Source organism: Callionymus lyra, chromosome 10, assembly GCF_982586985.1.
Source record: "Callionymus lyra chromosome 10, fCalLyr1.hap1.1, whole genome shotgun sequence".
Classification (NCBI taxonomy): Eukaryota; Metazoa; Chordata; class Actinopteri; order Syngnathiformes; family Callionymidae; genus Callionymus; species Callionymus lyra.
In genome coordinates, this window is record NC_141827.1 from 6,983,577 (window position 1) to 7,000,021 (window position 16,445).

Genomic DNA, 16,445 nt, shown 5'->3' on the forward strand with positions numbered 1-16,445 from the left:
TAAAGACTGTATAGAATATAAAACATGCATAAGATCAAATGCAAAAAATAAGCAACATAGCATTTAAGTGGACATACAATCTAATATAATTTAAAAAAAAAAATGTTTTATTGTGACTTGACCTCGGAACTTTTGTGGTGACCCCAAACTTTTTACCGGTGAAAACATCAGCAGCAGCACTTAAAATAAAATAAATATATAAAAAAAAGAAAAATTAAAAGTTGCATTGGATTTTTTAATATACAACAAAACAAACATTTTTAAAATTAAATATTGAAGGTAGATTGTTGAGGGTCTTCAGAAGATGTCAGGAGCTCCGCTCATGTCTGTCAAACACACTTCCGTCTCACAACAACTTCAAGTACACAACATCAGGAGGCGTTGTGTGGCACACTTGTGTGTGTGTGTGTGTGTGTGTGTGTCTGTGTTTCATTTATTCATCTGTGAGCAAACCAGGGCCGACAACAGTCGTCCACAAGCGTCCTCGGCGTCCTTCACATGGTCAAGTGATGCCATCAGTCAAATCTCTTCTGCCCCCTCCTGGTCGGCTCGCTCCCTGGAGGACACCCACCTGCTCACCACCACTTCCTGAGGATGACATCATCGTTAATCTCAGGTCCACCTGGAGGGGTCAGAGGGTCATGTGATCGAGCGTCACCTGAACTTTCAGTCTACTCAAGCACACGGGTGAGTCCAGGTCTTCCTCCGACACGTCCTCCGGGAAGATGACGTAACACAACAGCAGCTCCTGAAGAACACGACAGATCTGAACATACTCTTTCTGCACATAGAGGGTCATCATCCACACACACACGACACACACACACCTTTGAAACGTTGGCCGTGATTCTGCTGAGAGCTGCCAGAGTTCTCCACGAGAAGGGACGACGCACCGAGCCAGTGAACGCATCGTCTGCTTTTTCCACCACCACAGAGTAGCTTCAGGGAAAACACAAGTGTGTGAGAGTGTGACAGTGCATCAGTGTAAGTGCGTAAGTAGGAGTTTGTGTGTACTTTACCTGGCATGGTAGAACGGTGGTCCTTTTCTGTACAACACTGCAACAAAACGAAAGTGACAATTAGGTTAGGTTAGGTAGAACTTTATTTAAATTTTTAATTAAAGTTTTTTTCCCAAATTATCCACAGCAAATACAGCAATTTTTCATAAAAAAAATAATCAAAATAAAATAAGAACAAGAACAAAGAGAAATAAAGAGAAAGAACAAGATGACAGAGCTGAAGGTGTTTGTATGAATGGAATTAAATGGTGGCACTATTAAACCTCTTATTCAAAATGTGCTTGTTTCAAATAATAATATTCAATAATTTTTACATTTAAAGATTTTTTTTATGTCTAAAATAATTCTTAGATAAAAAATGTTTTTTACATAAACATGTTTGATACTTTAATTCCAATAACAAGAACTTATTTAATACGTAGCCTTTTAAATTCAACTGTTGAATTGTGCTTATTTTAATTGAATTTGTATTGCAAAATATTTAATTTAAAAAGACTACAATAAAATATGGTGAATTTTGATTTATTTCGTTATCTATTGGAATAAGAATATGAAACTGTGTGTAAAAAAACATTTTGAAAATATTTCTTTTTATTTAATTAAACAACAAATACAACCTTAAAATATACAAAGGATTCAATAATAATAATTAAATTGTTCAATAAAATAGTTCAAAGCTAAACAAATTAATTAACCATTTAATAAAAATATTCAAGGTGTCAACATTTGTAAATTCAATGATTTAATATTGTGATGACACTGTTAAACTTCCATACGTGCGAGTAAGACTTACTGAGATCAACGCCGTACTTGGCTCCGCCCCCAACCTTGGCCACCCAACCTTTACTGCGGAAGTGATGATACGCTGCGTACGTGCAGACGAAGTGTTCGCTTGACGACCGGAACCTTCGCCACAGCTGGAGCACCGAGAGAGGCTCCTGGCCAATCAGAGGAAAGACATAAAGTCCACACCTGGCCCAGGCAGACAGAGACGTACCTGGTGCAGTGACACAGACAGACACGTACCTGGTGCAGTGAGACAGACAGACAGACAGACACGTACCTGGTGCAGTGAGACAGACACGTACCTGGTGCAGTGAGACAGACAGACAGACAGACACGTACCTGGTGCAGTGAGACAGACACGTACCTGGTGCAGTGAGACAGACAGACAGACAGACACGTACCTGGTGCAGTGAGACAGACACGTACCTGGTGCAGTGAGACAGACAGACAGACAGACACGTACCTGGTGCAGTGAGACAGACAGACACGTACCTGGTGCAGTGAGACAGACAGACAGACAGACACGTACCTGGTGCAGTGAGACAGACACGTACCTGGTGCAGTGAGACAGACAGACAGACAGACACGTACCTGGTGCAGTGACACAGACAGACAGACAGACACGTACCTGGTGCAGTGACACAGACAGACAGACAGACACGTACCTGGTGCAGTGAGACAGACAGACAGCCCAGACTGTAGACCAGGAAGAAGGCCTGCGGGCGACACACACACACTGATGAGTCTCAGGACTGAGCAGCAGAGGCGGGTCTAGTCACCTCCTCCGGGCTGAGCTGCAGGTGGTCCAGCAGGATGACAAGGCAGCGACGCACACTCACCTGCAAACAACAACACACATGTTAACACACAAACACAACTTCTGACACAAACGAACACACACCTCAGTGTCTGAAGACACCAGGACCTGTGTGGCACGTGGAGCAGATCCAGGGTTCACACCGCCAGGTCCCGTATCCTGGTCTTGCTCGGAGGTCCGATCCGGACTGAGGATCTTGGGTTCCAAACTGAAAACAGGAAGCGAGTTGAACCAGAACAGGAAGTAGTTGTCACACAAGTGTTCCAGAATCTACCTGTCACTCAGTCGCCGACGTTTTGTGCTTCTGTCGGTGCCATTTATTGGTCCCGCCTCTTCTCTTGCATCCTCCGCCTCCACTGGCTTGGACAGCTCGTACAGAATTTGATTGACAGTTGGTGCATCCAATCCTTGAGCCGAGAGCGCCAGCTCCGCCCACGAAAGCAGCTGCTGGTACCTGGAAGTGACAGTTCTAGAGTGACGTGGTCAGGAAGGGGACACAGCGAGACACCCACCTGGAGGCCGACAGGACAGGTAGACGTCGACCTTCGTACTCTGAAACAGACCAAAGGTCAGCTGTCCACCAGCTTGACTGACAGTGCTCAGAACTCACCCTTCCACTGGTCAAAGAAGCTGAACTCTGGTCTGGACCGAGACAAGATCCCCTTACCAAAGAAGCCCTGAAGAAACAAGAATACGAACTAGAATATAAACGTTTAAAAGCAGTTCATTATTTTTAAAAATAGATTAATTCAATAATTTGTTAATTAAATGGTGATTTATTGTTTTCTAAATAAAACAATTGAATTTTTTTTCTAAATGAATGAACTAGCCCCCTTGTGAAGTTCATATAAAAACGTAAATATCATTTTTTTTAAAAGTTCAGATGATATAATTCAATAAAAAATATACGAATTATTGAATAAAAACTAAAATAAAACGTTCAATAAAAAAATATTAAATTCAATTTCTCAAAGATTAACCATTTAATGCTTCAAAAAAGTTGTAATTACAAATGTGATGTTATCTCATGACAATACCAGGAGTAGTGAATTCTCAGTCGATGATGGTTGCACTATTATACCAACACTTTTATATTGAATTAAAAAAAAGGTTACGAATTTTAAACATTACGTTAAGATATATTTTTATTATTGGAATTAGAATGTCAAACTATGTGTTTTAAAATTGAATTACTAAATAATTATAAAATTAAAAACAAGAATTAACATTTCAATATTCTAATCCAATGATATACTTCCAAACTGAGACCTCCAGAGATGAAGAAGAAGAAGAAGAACGTGATCTTCTTCTTTGCTCTTTTTCAACTGGTCCAGAAAAGTGGATCCAGGTTTTAGCTCCAACCAAACACAAATGTGATTGACCAGGGCCTGAATACAGGCATCTGATTGGTTAACGTGGTTAATGTGTGCGTCTCACTGCATGGTTGGGACTAAAACATGGAACGACTAGTAACTTTCTTTCTGGATCAATACCTGCCCATAGATCCTCTGGATGTGGTCTTGTCCAGAAACCAGCACGTGATTGTGGACCAGCTCCGCCCGGACAGGCTCGCCGTGTCCCTGTTCCGAGGTCACCGGCAGCGCAGCGATGAAGTCCTCGCGGACTCGGGCGCGGCGCCGCGGAGCTTTGAACTCCGCCTGCATGTTGCTGTAGTTCAACGTTTTCCTCGCTGCCTTTAATGTCTTCTTCGCGTATGCTGTCATTTTCACCTGCGCCCCCTGCCGGCAGGTTCTGCGTGGTGTCGTCAAATGCAAGAAAATTTACTTTCCCGCCCAAAGAAGTAAATAGTGTAATTCCAAATACATTTTATTACAACAACACATGAATTTACATTTGTAAATGGTTTGGATGATTTTCACGACTGTCGATGATCTGGAGAAGAAGGAGAATGTCCTGTATTGTGTATTGTGAAAAATAGAACAAATTGATTGACAACTTGTCCATCATTCTTGGGAAATTGATTGATATTGAGCTTTATTCTGTCCACACAGGGAGAATTTGACAGCAGTTCACAAAAAATGTTAAACATATACAGTATACACACTTAAGACATCTAGTTCAAAACTAAACATTTTTGTTCATATTGGAGTTTTGTTATAACTATTCACCTTTAAAATGAACGCAATAAAATAATAATCTAAAACGTTATTGTTTAATAAAATAGGTTCTCACTCTCTTATATATTTGTCTTACTTCTCTATAAAGTTAATTGGCTTCTTCTGTTAAATTTTTTTCGCTTAAGGATAAGTGTCAATTTATCTTATTTTCTTTTTTAAATAACAATGTAAGATGCAACGTTGTGTACTTGGGACGAATAAAAAAAAACATTAAAAAAATGCTTGAACCCGAATCACCTGATAAATTAAATGCCATCGTTGCATAAGATATTGAGGATCAAACATGAAGAATTTAAAGCTTTTATTTTACAGCTTCTTCAGCGAGTTCACATTTGTGTTCTTGAGAGTACGCTGTGAGGTCATGGGGTCACATGATCAAACAGTCAATCATACAAAGCTCTGGTCCTTCAGAGCTCCAGTCTCTCTCCATCCTCTCGCCGGTCCTCCATGTAGTACTGGTGTGCGTGAAGGTGAGCGTACAGACGCAGGAACTTGGACACCCTCGTCATCCTGCGAAGGACGAAGGTCTGAATGAAGACATCTGGGGTCAAAGGTCGACGACCCTCCACCTGCAGGATGCTGTTGATGAACTGAAGACAGAAGCTGAAGCAGTTGTGGTTGTCCGGGTGGAAACTGAAAACACAAGAACCATCAGTGTTCCGGGTCGTCTATCGTGGGATCATGAGGTGTGACACCTGTGCCAGGTGGGATCCCAGCTTGGACTGGAGGAGAAGGTCTTCAGGTACTGGTCCCACTGGGCCAGGAGCGAGAACTTGTCAGGCCGGACCAGAGGGATGCTGACGGACTGCTCCCACCCAATGGTGTCCTTGAGAACTCCTTCACGAGTGTAGTTGTACACAACACCTACAGACAGTTAGCGTCACTCGTAGAGCGCCCCCTGGTGGTAATTACTGTCATTATTTACCTGAGGTGTCTGAGATTCCGGTATGAAGCTCTGAGGAATCGTTGAAGTCTCTGACACACACATAAACACACACGAATCATCTCCATCCGTTCTTTATTTATACATTTGTTTATTTGTACGTGTATTGAAGTATATCAGTGACATCAGAATATTGAATGGTTGAATTTATTGAAGCTTTTTTTTAGTTTTATTTAATTGAAAATTCTATTATTTCTATGTTGTTAAGTTTGAAATTAAATAAGTGCTTAAAAAACAAGTTATGTAAAATAGAAAAAAAAAAGTTTCAACATTTAAAATATTATATTTTACCGTTCAATATTCTGACGCCACTGATATACTTCCATATCATGTACCTGTCTGTGGATGTGATCAAGAGAGAGCAGGAGCTTTTGTGTCCATCGGTGAGAGGCGGGGGGAGACTGACCGGCGCCTCCTGCAGGTGCTGACCTCCCACTTCTCCTCCACAGCTCGGACACTCGGCAGGAAGTTGAAAGCAGAAGACATTGCAGTGGCAGTGAGAGAAGCGGAGCACACAACGCTCCATCTCTCGCCTGACTTCTGTCTGTGTATCTTTGGTTGCTAGGCGACAGTTGCTGCTGATCACATCACAGCTGGACGGACCTATCAGGTTTATTTCTGCATGTTTAATGTGAAAGTGTCACCACGGCACCGCAGGTCAGACTCTAGAGGCGTGCTGGACTCCCTCCAGTCAGCAGGGGGCAGTAGAGTGACGGGGCTCTGTGCTTCTGGAGTTTGGAGAAATGCTCCAGTAACCATGACGACAAACCAGCTCAAACAAGGTCATGAACTTCTGCATGCTCTCCGTCTTCGGCAGCACCCACCGGGCCGTGAAATCCTGGCTGCCGATTGGCCGCTTACCCTCCGACATCATCACCTGGTTGATGAAGCCGAGGGCGAAACCATAGCAACATGAGCCGGACCACCTCTGCTCCTCGAACCTGGGACAGACAATGTGAGGAGAAGACGGTCCACTGATGGTCCAGGTGTCACACACTGACCTCTCGGGGGTCCAGCAGTCCTGGGCGGCGTACTTCTCCAGCTCTCTGTCCCACTGGACCCCCGACTGACGGAGACTCAGAGAGACCGAAGGAACCACCAGACAGTGTGTCCAGCCCTGCTGCTGTCTCTGGACCCCAGACCCTGTATAACTGTAGACCACACCTGTGGGCGACATCTGACCTTTAGGCCTTCGAATTTAGAAAGCCAACGTGACAAAGAGAGACGCACCTGCAGAGTTGGACACGCCCACATGAAGCTCCTCCTCCTTTTCATCCCTGAGAAGAAAAAAAGAAAGTGAGCAAAGGTCAAAGTGCAGAAAGTTAAAGTTCTTCTATAAAGATTTGGATTTAAAATTGAAAGCAACATAATATTTATCTTAATTAAAAAAAACCCTCCTAGTATTTATTTTGTTGTAAGGCAGTCAAAAAAAAAGTATGTGTTTAATACTTTCACGTCCAATTTGACATAATTTACATAAAAGTGTTAATTTTCAATAAATCCCGATATATTAATGGGATGAATGTTATCAATATATAAATATAAAAATAAATAACAATTTGGAATTACTTTTTAAATTATTATTATTATTAATTTGTAATTTTCTAAAATGTATTATTTGGACATTCTATATTTTATCACAAAAGTACTTATATTTGGGTGTATATTTTATATTGTTACAAAATGTGTTTCTGTAAAGTTTATTCTCTCATTTATTATATTATGTCTATAAAGGTGCTCAATATACACACCTCTGACGTCACGGAAAACTCTTTTCGACCGTCACCATGGAGACGGGCGGCCATGACAGTCTTCTAATGACTTGGAAGGTAAAAAACATTTAAATCTCACCTGAGTCCAGCAAGTCCGAGCCGTGACGTCACGAGGAAGCAGCATCTGGTACCGTGTCCATCTTCCACTGGACTCTGGACCCGAACCGGAGCGTCGCTCAGTCCGAACCGAACCTCCTGACCACAGTGCGGACAGCGCACGGGAGAGTCCGCCAACACGAACACGGTTCGCCCGCAGTGTCGGAACCGAACCAGGTCCCGGAGCTCCATGACGACACAGGCGGATCACACCGGAAGTTGTGGGCTGACCTCGCACCACGTGACTTTCAAATAAACGTCAGGAAAAGAGGAGATTCCCTCGACGGTTGACGAATTAAATCTCACACCGCGGTCCAGAACCGAACCCGCGTCGGATCCAGTATTTTAGATTGTCGAGGAAGTCATCGAGTGACGACATCAGCCCAAGCTAGTCGGAGCACTTCCGGTTAAAGCGTCATGGCGGCGTTGTCCGAGTGAAAGAGTCAACGGCGAACCAGAACCTTTTGTGAGCCCGCGCACGGTCCTCACCGAACCATCCGCCGCGGACAGAACCGCGCCGAGACATGAGCACCAGACACGTGACGTGCAGGTGAGTCCCCGCGCGCTCGTTGCTCGAGCGCGTGCGATGTTCCCGCGTTTGTTCGTCGGCGCGATTGTTCAAAGGTGTCGCTCGACGGGAACATGCTTTTGACGGTGACGTCACGTGTGCGCGCACAGGTACTTCCTCCACGGCGTGTGTCGCGAGGGGAGCAGCTGCCTTTTCTCCCACGACCTCGCCAACAGCCGCCCCTCCGCCATCTGCAAGTTCTACCAGAGAGGGATCTGCAGCTACGGGGACCGCTGCAGGTAAAAAAAAAAAAAACACCTGAAGGTGTCCGTACCCCTTATCCGTCTCTGACCCTTTACCTGTCCCCCAGGTATGACCACGTCAAGCTTCCGGGGAGAGGAGGGGGAGAAGGGGGAGGCATGGACCCGAGAGAGCGGCCGGTCCGAGGCGCCACTTCTGCTCCGGTCAGGAAAGAAGGGATGAAGAGAGAGATGGGTAAAGTCCAGAAGCTTCAGGATCTCACCGCGGGGTCATGTGACGCGTCCATCTCTGTCTCAGGTGGACCCGCTGGTGGTCCCGTGCCTTGGAGCCAAGATCCGGCGCCGCCGACCCCTCAGTCCTACCTACAGGCCACCAAGTCGGGGCTGGATCCGGAGCAGGACACCGGGTGGAACCTCGGGGCGCCCGGCGCCGAGTGCGGCGCCCCCCCACAGCTCCTGTGTCCCTTCGCCGCCGCCGGGCAGTGTTACCACGGCGACACCTGTCCTTATCTCCACGGTAACCCGTGTGACGTGTGCGGACTGATGGTGCTGCATCCTCACGACCCGGCCCAGAACAGAGAACATAGGAAGGTGTGTGTGATGGTACTTGTGTGTTGGATTCTCTTTGTGTGTGTGTGCACATCTCTCACATGTGTGTGTGTGTGTTTGTGTGTGTGTTTGTGTGTATGTGTGTGTAGAAGTGTCTCCACGACTTCGAGGTCGACATGGAAAAGGCGTTTGCTGCACAGCTGAGCGAAGACAAGGTCGGTTCTGGTTCTGTTGAATATAACATTAAGTGTTTAATGATTGTATTGAAATGTTGTTTTAAGCATTGACTTATTTTGTTGAATAATTGGGTAAAATAATGTGTATATTTTAAAGGTCATTCTAAATTAATGGTGACACTATTATATCAACATTTTTATATACAAGTTAAAAGGCTGCTAATTTAAAAAATGTACTTTTCAGTATATAAAACTATGTAAAAACAAAAACCCATTTTAGAAAACGTTTTATTTTTTAATTTTTTTAATTTTTTAATTATTAAGGAACCTGAATAATAATTCAATCCGATAATTTCCACATTGGAAAGTTACATTTATTTAATTATTTTTGAATAATTGAGTGAACAAATATGTTCAAAGTGAATATTTTTATTACACATAGAGTTTGATATTCTAATCGTACCAGACTCATCCAGTCGAGCCCTGAGCCTCTAACTGTTAAATTGGTTCTGGTTGTGTTTGGGAGGACTTGACGTTCTGGTTCTGGTACAGGTTTGCTCCATCTGCATGGAGGTGGTGGTCCAGAAGATCAGACCCTCGGAGCGGAGGTTCGGGATCTTGTCGTCCTGCTGTCACACCTTCTGTCTGGGCTGCATCCGTCAGTGGCGCTGCACGCGGACCTTCCAGAACCAGATCGTGAAGTACGAGTCGCGAGTCCTCTAAGTCTTGGTTCTGTCCTCATGTGGCTTCTGTCGAGCAGGTCCTGTCCGGAGTGTCGGATCATCTCGGAGTTCGTCATCCCGTCGGTGTACTGGGTCGAGGATCAGAACGAAAAGAACCAGCTGATAGAACTCTTCAAGACAGAAGTCGGGTGAGTTGAGTTGTTCTGATTTATTTTTTGACACCGATCCAGAACCGCTTCATTTCTGACTCCGCCCCCCACAGGAAGAAGTCCTGCCGGTTCTTCGACCAGGGTCGGGGGTCATGCCCTTTCGAAGCCAAGTGTCTGTACCGCCATGCGTTTCCAGACGGGACTTTGGCAGAACCAGACCGACCCAGGAAGCAGCTGAGCTCAGAGGGGAATGTTCGGGTGAGTCCTCACTGACGTACTCATGTTTTTTTCCGGGCCCTCACCAGAGTCTTGTCTTTCAGTTCATGAACCGGGTCAGTCTGTGGGACTTCATCCATGAGCGGGACACAAACCCGTCCTCAGGCCTGCAGGACCAAGAGAGCGAAATCACAGAACTGCAGGAGCTCTTCATGCAGATGTCCGGCCCGAGCCAACCGGACCCGAGCCCGGAGCGTGCCGACTGGACCGGACTTCCTGGAGAGGGTGTTGACGGTTCTGGCTGATCAGCTGTGTATTAAATCTGGATCTTGGACTCTACTGCGTCTGAACTTGTTTCACTTTCATGCAAAAAAAACTGTTGGTTCTTTTAGTGGTTCAAGTGGGTCAACAGATGTGATTTAAGGTCCAAGACTCTTGGGATTGGTCTGATGGGTTCTTACCCCTCAATGAGGGGTCTCAGACCAGAGGCTGCTACTGTGAGTGGACAGTTCAGACCTGTGGAGGAACACCAAAGTCCCCTCTCTGCATCCCTCACCTGGTTTGCCCTGACACCAGGACGGGCAGAACCTCTGGGTCGTTTCAGGTACATCGTGCCTCGTATCTTTATTATCTCAGCTGGACCTGCTTAACAGGTCTTGATCCAGAATGCCCAAGGACCTTCAATGACACCCAGGTCTGAACTTGTCCTCAGATCTGAACCCGTCCTCCAGGTCTAAACGAGTCCTCTCTGTGTCCTGACTCTGTACCAGCCTTTCAGATCTGAACGAGTCCCGAGTCTGAGCAGGTTGTTTCGGCTCTTTACGAGTTGGGATCCTCCCTCTGCATTGATGTCCGTCGAAGGTTTTCTCTGACCTTCAGAAACTCTGGAGCCGTTAGCGCCTCCTGCTGGATCTTCTCTTGCTGTGAAACACAAAGGAGATTCACGAAAATCTCATCCTTAGATTGGCGTGTGTGTGTGCGTGTGCGTGTGCGTGTGTGCGTGTGTGTTCACCTCCTCCAGTCGCTCGCGCCTCTTCTTCAGCTCAGTTTCTAAAGGAGTCAATTTTTGTCGAGCTTCATCTTCTTGTTTTCTTTGCCGGATCATCTGGTCTCGTCTCCTGGATTCGAGAACCTTCTGGAGTTCGGTTTTGTCTTCCCTGACACACACACACACAAACAAACACACACACATGTTTAAGGTTCCGTGTGGTCTGAGGACTGGACTTGTTACCGTGGGCGAGTGCACTTGAGTTCCTGGTGGACCTGCTGGTGGGTTCTAGAGTTCTTGATGGGGTTCAGAAGTCGTTTGGGTTTGATGAGTTCCTCATCGTTACCCTGGACTGGAGGCGGGGCGGACTCTGGACAGGTCTTCCTCTGGTGGCCTTCACCCTCCTTAGGGGCGCCTGAGACCCGAACAACAAGGTCAGAACCATTTGTGTGTTAACTACACACACTTAAACGCACAACTACTCTCAAGGAAATACACACAATACATGCAACTAAGCAGCCTGACTGAGTTATGGTTCTGTATCCTGGGCCCTCCAGGTTAGGGGTTCATAGTGGTCCTATTCCCTATGGTGGACCCTTCAGGCCCTTTACAGAACCAAACATGAATAATTATATTTTAGTTTCTTTATTATTCAACAAAAAAGCTGCTTCAATAAAACAATTAAATAAACACTTCATAATAGTTTAAAACTTTAATGATGAACGATTAAGACACATGTCTTTCCCCTTAATATGACCCAAACTCAAAAATAGTACTTAAAAAATAATACATAATAAAAAATAAATAATACTTAAAAATGAAAAACAAACATGCTTTTTTTTAGTTGAAAATATTCATTTGATCGAAGCATCTTGTTTATTATTATTGTTTACTTCACTGTGTTTGTTTTGTAGATCAGTGAGTTAAATATATTTATCACTTAAATAAAAAATAACAGGAAGTAGTTTGTTACTAACGATGGAGTCACGTGATTCATCCTGAGCTTATTTTAACGTCCATTGTTGCAATATATAAATAAATACATTTTGACGTTTGTTCTTTCGTTCTTTTTGCTGCTATTTGAAAGTGAACTACTCGGCATGCTTAAAAAAAATACATCTAATCTAATCATGACGTCACAGTCACAACTTTATATTTCTCTGTTCTCTCCAAATGAGCAGAAACACTCACGTTTGCGCCTTTCTTTCCTCGCTGGCGCCCTCTGGAGGATAAAAAAGAAAACTTCTGATGAAGCAAAAAGACGCCACAGGTCGTTCGCTCGCATTTGATGACAATCACCGATGACATCTTCAACGCACCAGAGTGATTGACACCTGTCAAACTACAGTGACGCCTACAGACGAACCACGTGAACTGACCTTCCCGTACGACGCTCCCATCCCTCCTCTGTGGAGACCCTCCGTGGAGACCCTCTGTGGAGACCCTCTGTGGAGACCCTCTGGGTCTGGTTCTGCTCCTGGTTCAGTTGCAGGTGAGAGCAGCAGTCGAGCTCATGACTTCCTGCTCTTCAGACTTAAGTCACTGATGGGATTAGACTGATGAGACCTGACAGCCACACACGTGGTTCTGAAGGCCCGTCAGCATCAGTGACCATTAAAGCGTCAGATCAAAGTTAGCTGAGAGTGAATTCACACACAAACACACACATACATATGTTAAAAACACACAGACAAAACACACAAATATACAGACATATGCACTGTATACACACACACAACACACATATACAGTATATACACACACACACACATGTATATATATATATTTATGCAGCACCTAGACAGCCCAGGGAACCACGCCAGGATCCTGTTTGTGGACTTAAGCTGGGCGTTCAACACCATCACACCCGGCATCCTCTCTCACAAACTCTCCCGGCTGAACACGACCGACTCCATCTGTCAGTGGATCACTAGCCAGCAGGTGAGACTGGGAGAGGTCTCCTCCACCACTTCTGACAATCAGCACCGGAGCCCCCCAGGGATGCGTCCCGTCTCCACTGCTCTTCACCCTCCAGACACCAGCCACTGCACCTCTGAAGTGGGCAGGCTGACATCTCCGGGATCCTGATGAAGGCCCAGCAGAGGATGTACTTCCTGCGGACAAGAACCAACACCGCCACAAGAACACTTTCTTACCCTCTGCCGCGTCACTCTCGAACAGTTAATCCCCAACACGTTTTGTATATATTGCTTATATGTATCTATTTATATTTTCCTCCTTTATTTTGGTTTAAACCAAATCCGGAATGTCCACAGCCACAAAATATTCCATGTATATGAACTGGGGAATACAGCTGATCTTGATCTAGATTTGATATATATATATACAGTATATATACATATACATACACACTTATAAACATGTGTATATACGTTGGTGTGAGTAACATATATCTGTGCTGGAGGAGTTGAACCAGCAACTCTTCAGCTGGTGTTCTGAGTGTGTGTCGAGGCGGGTCAGAAGCGGGTCCAGTGGTTCTGGAAGTGAAGAGTCAGAGTTGATGCTGGAGACTTTAATGATCAAAGTAGTGAAGGAGGAGCAGAGGAGTCGATCCACTAGTAAAACCAGCCTTCGTTGTTAAAGAACTCCGGAGGAACTGAGCCTCCTGCAGGGTACGTCACAGGCGGCTGCTCCAAACTGAAGACCAGAGAGAGAATCTTAAAAAGTACTTTTGTAATCAATAATAAATAATATAATGTTAATGATTGAAGTTCACATTTCAAGTTTTGAAAGTTTAATTAATTATACTTGAAATTAAACTTTCTTTTTAAACATTGAATTATTATTTTTCAAATATTTAATAAAATAAAATTCTATTGTATAAGGTTTACTTTGATTAAGCAATTTAATAAGTTTTATATTGAACATTTGAATTTGTTCGGTTTATTTTCAATAATTAAATAATTAAAAATGTAACTATAATAGTACCAACATGAACGAGTATTTATTTTACACATAGAGTTGGAGTTTGTCACTATTTTCTAATTCTTAGCCTTTTAAATTCAACATGAAAACGTTTTATACCAACATGTTTTGAATTTAAATGGCTACAAAGTAAATTTAAAATCATAATATTAAACTCTATGTGTCAATAATATTAGATTGAATCAAAAATATGTTAATGTTAATTATTTAAAAAATATTAAATTACTTAATTAAATTGTTTTTTTTAAACAAATCCAACCTTTCAATATAGAAACGATTTGATTCAATAAATCATTCAAAGCTTAAAATAACAAAATTTCAACATTTGAAATGATAAATTAAATGTAATATTCAGATAACACTGATATATACGAAAATAAAGTACATGTGAAATAATATAAATCTTATAACAAATAAAATAATACGAAAGCATTACCATCATAATTGTTCTAAGAGCTGTTAGTACTTGGTGAAGGTCAAACAGGGTCACTCACCGATCCAGTTCGTGGTACAGGTCTTTCATGGTGTCCAGGAAGAACAGGACTCCTCTAGACTTGACTCTCCACAGCTGCAGCAACACAACCACATTAGTGACGTCGACAACACAGTGTCCCGACGTTTCCTCACCATATTGTCCAGCGTCTCTATGTCATAGTTGCTGGTCCTGCAACGAGAGAAGACACATCGTCGGCATCGTCACGGCGACAGCCTCCAACACCGACACGTACCCTTGCATCATCAGGACTGTCTTCAGTCGGGTCATCATCGGGCCCAGAACCTCGTCCTTCCAAAACCTGTCCAAGTCCTTCTCGACCACGTCCACTGACCTGAAGTGCACCAGCTGGCGTCGACACGTCAGTGAGACCAACAAGCCCCGGGAGAACATTCTCACTCACGTTGTAACTGTACTGGCTGAAACGAGAAAAGTTCCGTCAGAACCTCCACTCAAGACAAACAGAACCAGTGCAGTTCTTACTCTTCCATTCCAGGAATGAAGGTGGTTCCGTCTGAAACACACACCGAAGCCGCACTTAGTGACCCTTTTCGACACTTTATAGAATTTAATGTGGTTACAGTTGACAGATCTCCAGAAAAACAAGTGTTTTCAGTGGGCGGGGCTTCAGATGATTTTCTAATGTCTCGTTTTCCTTCGCTTATCAAGGTCGCGGGGGCAGCAGCTTCAGCAGGGAGGTCCAGACTTTCCTCCACCAGCTACATCGTCCAGCTCTTCCAAGAGGACTCCAAGGCGTTCCCAGACCAGCCGAGAGACAAAGTCTCTCCAACTTGTCCTGGCACTGCCTGAAGGTCACGTTCTAAGGAGTCCAACAGGACCACGTCCATCCGCAAAAAGCAGTGACCCAATCCCAACCCCACCAAACCGGACCCCCTGAACACCCTGGTCACATGTTGAAATACCGGCTATGTGGTCCGAGCTCTGACCCGGTTCGTACAGAGAACAGACAGCCCTAAACATGGTATCTGATACCCCATATTCTCGGGGCACCCCCCACAGGATACATTTGTCAACTGCTCGCGGGTTTGATGGAGAAACGGGAGGTTCTGAAGGGTGACCTGCCTCAGAGGTTCTGAAGGGGTGACCTGCCTCAGAGGTTCTGAAGAGTGACCTGCCTCAGAGGTTCTGAAGGGTGACCTGCCTCAGAGGTTCTGTAGGATGACCTGCCTCAGAGGTTCTGAAGAGTGACCTGCCTCAGAGGTTCTGAAGGGTGACCTGCCTCAGAGGTTCTGAAGGGTGACCTGCCTGAGAGGTTCTGAAGGGTGACCTGCCTCAGAGGTTCTGAAGGGTGACCTGCCTGAGAGGTTCTGAAAGGTGACCTGCCTCAGAGGTTCTGAAGGGGTGACCTGCCTCAGAGGTTCTGAAGGGTGACCTGCCTGAGAGGTTCTGAAGGGGTGACCTGCCTCAGAGGTTCTGAAGGGGTGACCTGCCTCAGAGGTTCTGAAGGGCGACCTGCCTCAGAGGTTCTGAAGGGTGACCTGCCTCAGAGGTTCTGAAGGGTGACCTGCCTCAGAGGTTCTGAAGGGCGACCTGCCTCAGAGGTTCTGAAGGGTGACCTGCCTCAGAGGTTCTGTAGGGTGACCTGCCTCAGAGGTTCTGAAGGGTGACCTGCGTCAGAGGTTCTGTAGGGTGACCTGCCTCAGAGGTTCTGTAGGGTGACCCGCCTCAGTAACTGAACGCTCGTACCGTCAACAACACGTAACTTCACTCCAGCACTGACACACAGAAGGTTTCTCACCTGTGAGATGGACCAGCAGGAAGGCGCCCACCAGAGCTGGAAGACAAGACACGTCGTGAACATGAGTCCTGGGTCTCTAAAGGATCAGGGACTCACCGGCGATCAGGTAAGACTTCATGGTTCAGATGAGCTGTACTGCTCACACTC

At 44.9% G+C, this 16,445-nt stretch overlaps 6 protein-coding genes across 10 annotated transcripts; 1 reads left to right on the top strand and 5 right to left on the bottom strand.

Annotated features, from left to right (window-relative positions):
• Positions 1-221: 221 nt before the first annotated feature.
• On the bottom strand, positions 222-4,317 carry tsen2 (TSEN2 tRNA splicing endonuclease subunit). 2 transcript variants are annotated; one of them, XM_087800236.1, is made up of 12 exons: positions 4,116-4,317; positions 3,233-3,299; positions 3,135-3,174; positions 2,897-3,076; positions 2,707-2,830; positions 2,585-2,644; positions 2,471-2,521; positions 1,813-1,957; positions 1,020-1,056; positions 828-939; positions 659-748; positions 222-588 (listed from the first exon to the last, which is right to left on the bottom strand). In XM_087800236.1, exons 1-12 carry the CDS (start codon positions 4,284-4,286, stop codon positions 520-522), a joined length of 1,146 nt encoding a protein of 381 aa, XP_087656362.1. In that variant the 5' UTR covers positions 4,287-4,317; the 3' UTR covers positions 222-519. The 2 variants fall into 2 exon arrangements, 1 of the variants encoding a protein (XP_087656362.1); XR_015712899.1 differs by lacking the exons at positions 222-588; positions 659-748 and having other exon boundaries at positions 840-939; positions 2,017-2,521.
• Positions 4,318-5,115: 798 nt separating this feature from the next.
• LOC148070048 (MKRN2 opposite strand protein-like) lies at positions 5,116-6,229 on the bottom strand. 2 transcript variants are annotated; one of them, XM_087800498.1, is made up of 4 exons: positions 6,039-6,229; positions 5,686-5,735; positions 5,456-5,597; positions 5,116-5,393 (listed from the first exon to the last, which is right to left on the bottom strand). In XM_087800498.1, the coding sequence occupies exons 1-4, from the start codon at positions 6,227-6,229 to the stop codon at positions 5,168-5,170; spliced, it is 609 nt and encodes a 202-aa protein (XP_087656624.1). In that variant the 3' UTR covers positions 5,116-5,167. The 2 variants fall into 2 exon arrangements, with proteins under 2 accessions (XP_087656624.1, XP_087656623.1); XM_087800497.1 differs by having other exon boundaries at positions 5,456-5,624.
• Positions 6,230-6,394: 165 nt separating this feature from the next.
• On the bottom strand, positions 6,395-7,779 carry mkrn2os.1 (MKRN2 opposite strand, tandem duplicate 1). Its single transcript, XM_087800496.1, has 4 exons — positions 7,555-7,779; positions 6,934-6,980; positions 6,705-6,867; positions 6,395-6,644 (listed from the first exon to the last, which is right to left on the bottom strand). The coding sequence occupies exons 1-4, from the start codon at positions 7,761-7,763 to the stop codon at positions 6,395-6,397; spliced, it is 669 nt and encodes a 222-aa protein (XP_087656622.1). The 5' UTR covers positions 7,764-7,779.
• Positions 7,780-7,824: 45 nt separating this feature from the next.
• Positions 7,825-10,451, top strand: mkrn2 (makorin, ring finger protein, 2). The gene is made up of 9 exons (XM_087800495.1): positions 7,825-8,121; positions 8,250-8,378; positions 8,450-8,574; positions 8,638-8,930; positions 9,038-9,103; positions 9,617-9,765; positions 9,825-9,935; positions 10,010-10,154; positions 10,217-10,451. Exons 1-9 carry the CDS (start codon positions 8,096-8,098, stop codon positions 10,415-10,417), a joined length of 1,245 nt encoding a protein of 414 aa, XP_087656621.1. The 5' UTR covers positions 7,825-8,095; the 3' UTR covers positions 10,418-10,451.
• Positions 10,452-10,601: 150 nt separating this feature from the next.
• LOC148070051 (protein FAM107B-like) lies at positions 10,602-13,478 on the bottom strand. 3 transcript variants are annotated; one of them, XM_087800501.1, is made up of 6 exons: positions 13,257-13,478; positions 12,480-13,184; positions 12,292-12,408; positions 11,344-11,515; positions 11,125-11,269; positions 10,602-11,033 (listed from the first exon to the last, which is right to left on the bottom strand). In XM_087800501.1, exons 3-6 carry the CDS (start codon positions 12,383-12,385, stop codon positions 10,932-10,934), a joined length of 513 nt encoding a protein of 170 aa, XP_087656627.1. In that variant the 5' UTR covers positions 12,386-12,408; positions 12,480-13,184; positions 13,257-13,478; the 3' UTR covers positions 10,602-10,931. The 3 variants fall into 3 exon arrangements, with proteins under 3 accessions (XP_087656627.1, XP_087656628.1, XP_087656625.1); XM_087800502.1 differs by having other exon boundaries at positions 12,292-12,322; positions 12,480-13,478; XM_087800499.1 differs by having other exon boundaries at positions 12,480-13,478.
• Positions 13,479-13,618: 140 nt separating this feature from the next.
• LOC148070052 (uncharacterized) lies at positions 13,619-16,445 on the bottom strand. The gene is made up of 8 exons (XM_087800503.1): positions 16,395-16,445; positions 16,299-16,334; positions 15,023-15,053; positions 14,943-14,958; positions 14,775-14,887; positions 14,674-14,710; positions 14,541-14,614; positions 13,619-13,758 (listed from the first exon to the last, which is right to left on the bottom strand). The coding sequence occupies exons 1-8, from the start codon at positions 16,414-16,416 to the stop codon at positions 13,677-13,679; spliced, it is 411 nt and encodes a 136-aa protein (XP_087656629.1). The 5' UTR covers positions 16,417-16,445; the 3' UTR covers positions 13,619-13,676.

Bases quoted from the DNA above. Each gene is read 5' to 3' on its own strand.
- mkrn2os.1 (XM_087800496.1), bottom strand. From the start codon at position 7,763: ATGGAGCTCCGGGACCTGGTTCGGTTCCGACACTGCGGGCGAACCGTG. The intron at 6,981-7,554 runs GTGAGATTTAAA...TTTTCTTCTCAG, and splicing joins CTCGGACTTGCTGGACTCAG to GGATGAAAAGGAGGAGGAGC. The intron at 6,645-6,704 runs GTCAGTGTGTGA...TGTCTGTCCCAG, and splicing joins GACTGCTGGACCCCCGAGAG to GTTCGAGGAGCAGAGGTGGT.
- tsen2 (XM_087800236.1), bottom strand. From the start codon at position 4,286: ATGCAGGCGGAGTTCAAAGCTCCGCGGCGCCGCGCCCGAGTCCGCGAG. The intron at 1,958-2,470 runs GTACGTGTCTGT...CTGATTGGCCAG, and splicing joins TGTCTGTCTCACTGCACCAG to GAGCCTCTCTCGGTGCTCCA. The intron at 940-1,019 runs GTAAAGTACACA...TTTTCCCTGAAG, and splicing joins CCACCGTTCTACCATGCCAG to CTACTCTGTGGTGGTGGAAA.
- mkrn2 (XM_087800495.1), top strand. From the start codon at position 8,096: ATGAGCACCAGACACGTGACGTGCAG. The intron at 8,931-9,037 runs GTGTGTGTGATG...ATGTGTGTGTAG, and splicing joins AGAACAGAGAACATAGGAAG to AAGTGTCTCCACGACTTCGA. The intron at 10,155-10,216 runs GTGAGTCCTCAC...CTTGTCTTTCAG, and splicing joins GCTCAGAGGGGAATGTTCGG to TTCATGAACCGGGTCAGTCT.
- LOC148070052 (XM_087800503.1), bottom strand. From the start codon at position 16,416: ATGAAGTCTTACCTGATCGCCG. The intron at 15,054-16,298 runs GTGAGAAACCTT...TGTGTGTTTCAG, and splicing joins CCTGCTGGTCCATCTCACAG to ACGGAACCACCTTCATTCCT. The intron at 14,711-14,774 runs GTACGTGTCGGT...CTCTCGTTGCAG, and splicing joins ACAGTCCTGATGATGCAAGG to GACCAGCAACTATGACATAG.
- LOC148070048 (XM_087800497.1), bottom strand. From the start codon at position 6,229: ATGGAGCGTTGTGTGCTCCGCTTCTCTCACTGCCACTGCAATGTCTTC. The intron at 5,625-5,685 runs GTAAATAATGAC...AACTGTCTGTAG, and splicing joins CGGAATCTCAGACACCTCAG to GTGTTGTGTACAACTACACT. The intron at 5,394-5,455 runs GTGTCACACCTC...TTGTGTTTTCAG, and splicing joins TGGGATCCCACCTGGCACAG to TTTCCACCCGGACAACCACA.
- LOC148070051 (XM_087800501.1), bottom strand. From the start codon at position 12,385: ATGCGAGCGAACGACCTGTGGCGTCTTTTTGCTTCATCAGAAGTTTTC. The intron at 11,516-12,291 runs GTGAGTGTTTCT...TTCGGGTCTCAG, and splicing joins GAGGAAAGAAAGGCGCAAAC to GCGCCCCTAAGGAGGGTGAA. The intron at 11,034-11,124 runs GTGAACACACAC...TGTGTTTCACAG, and splicing joins GGCGCGAGCGACTGGAGGAG to CAAGAGAAGATCCAGCAGGA.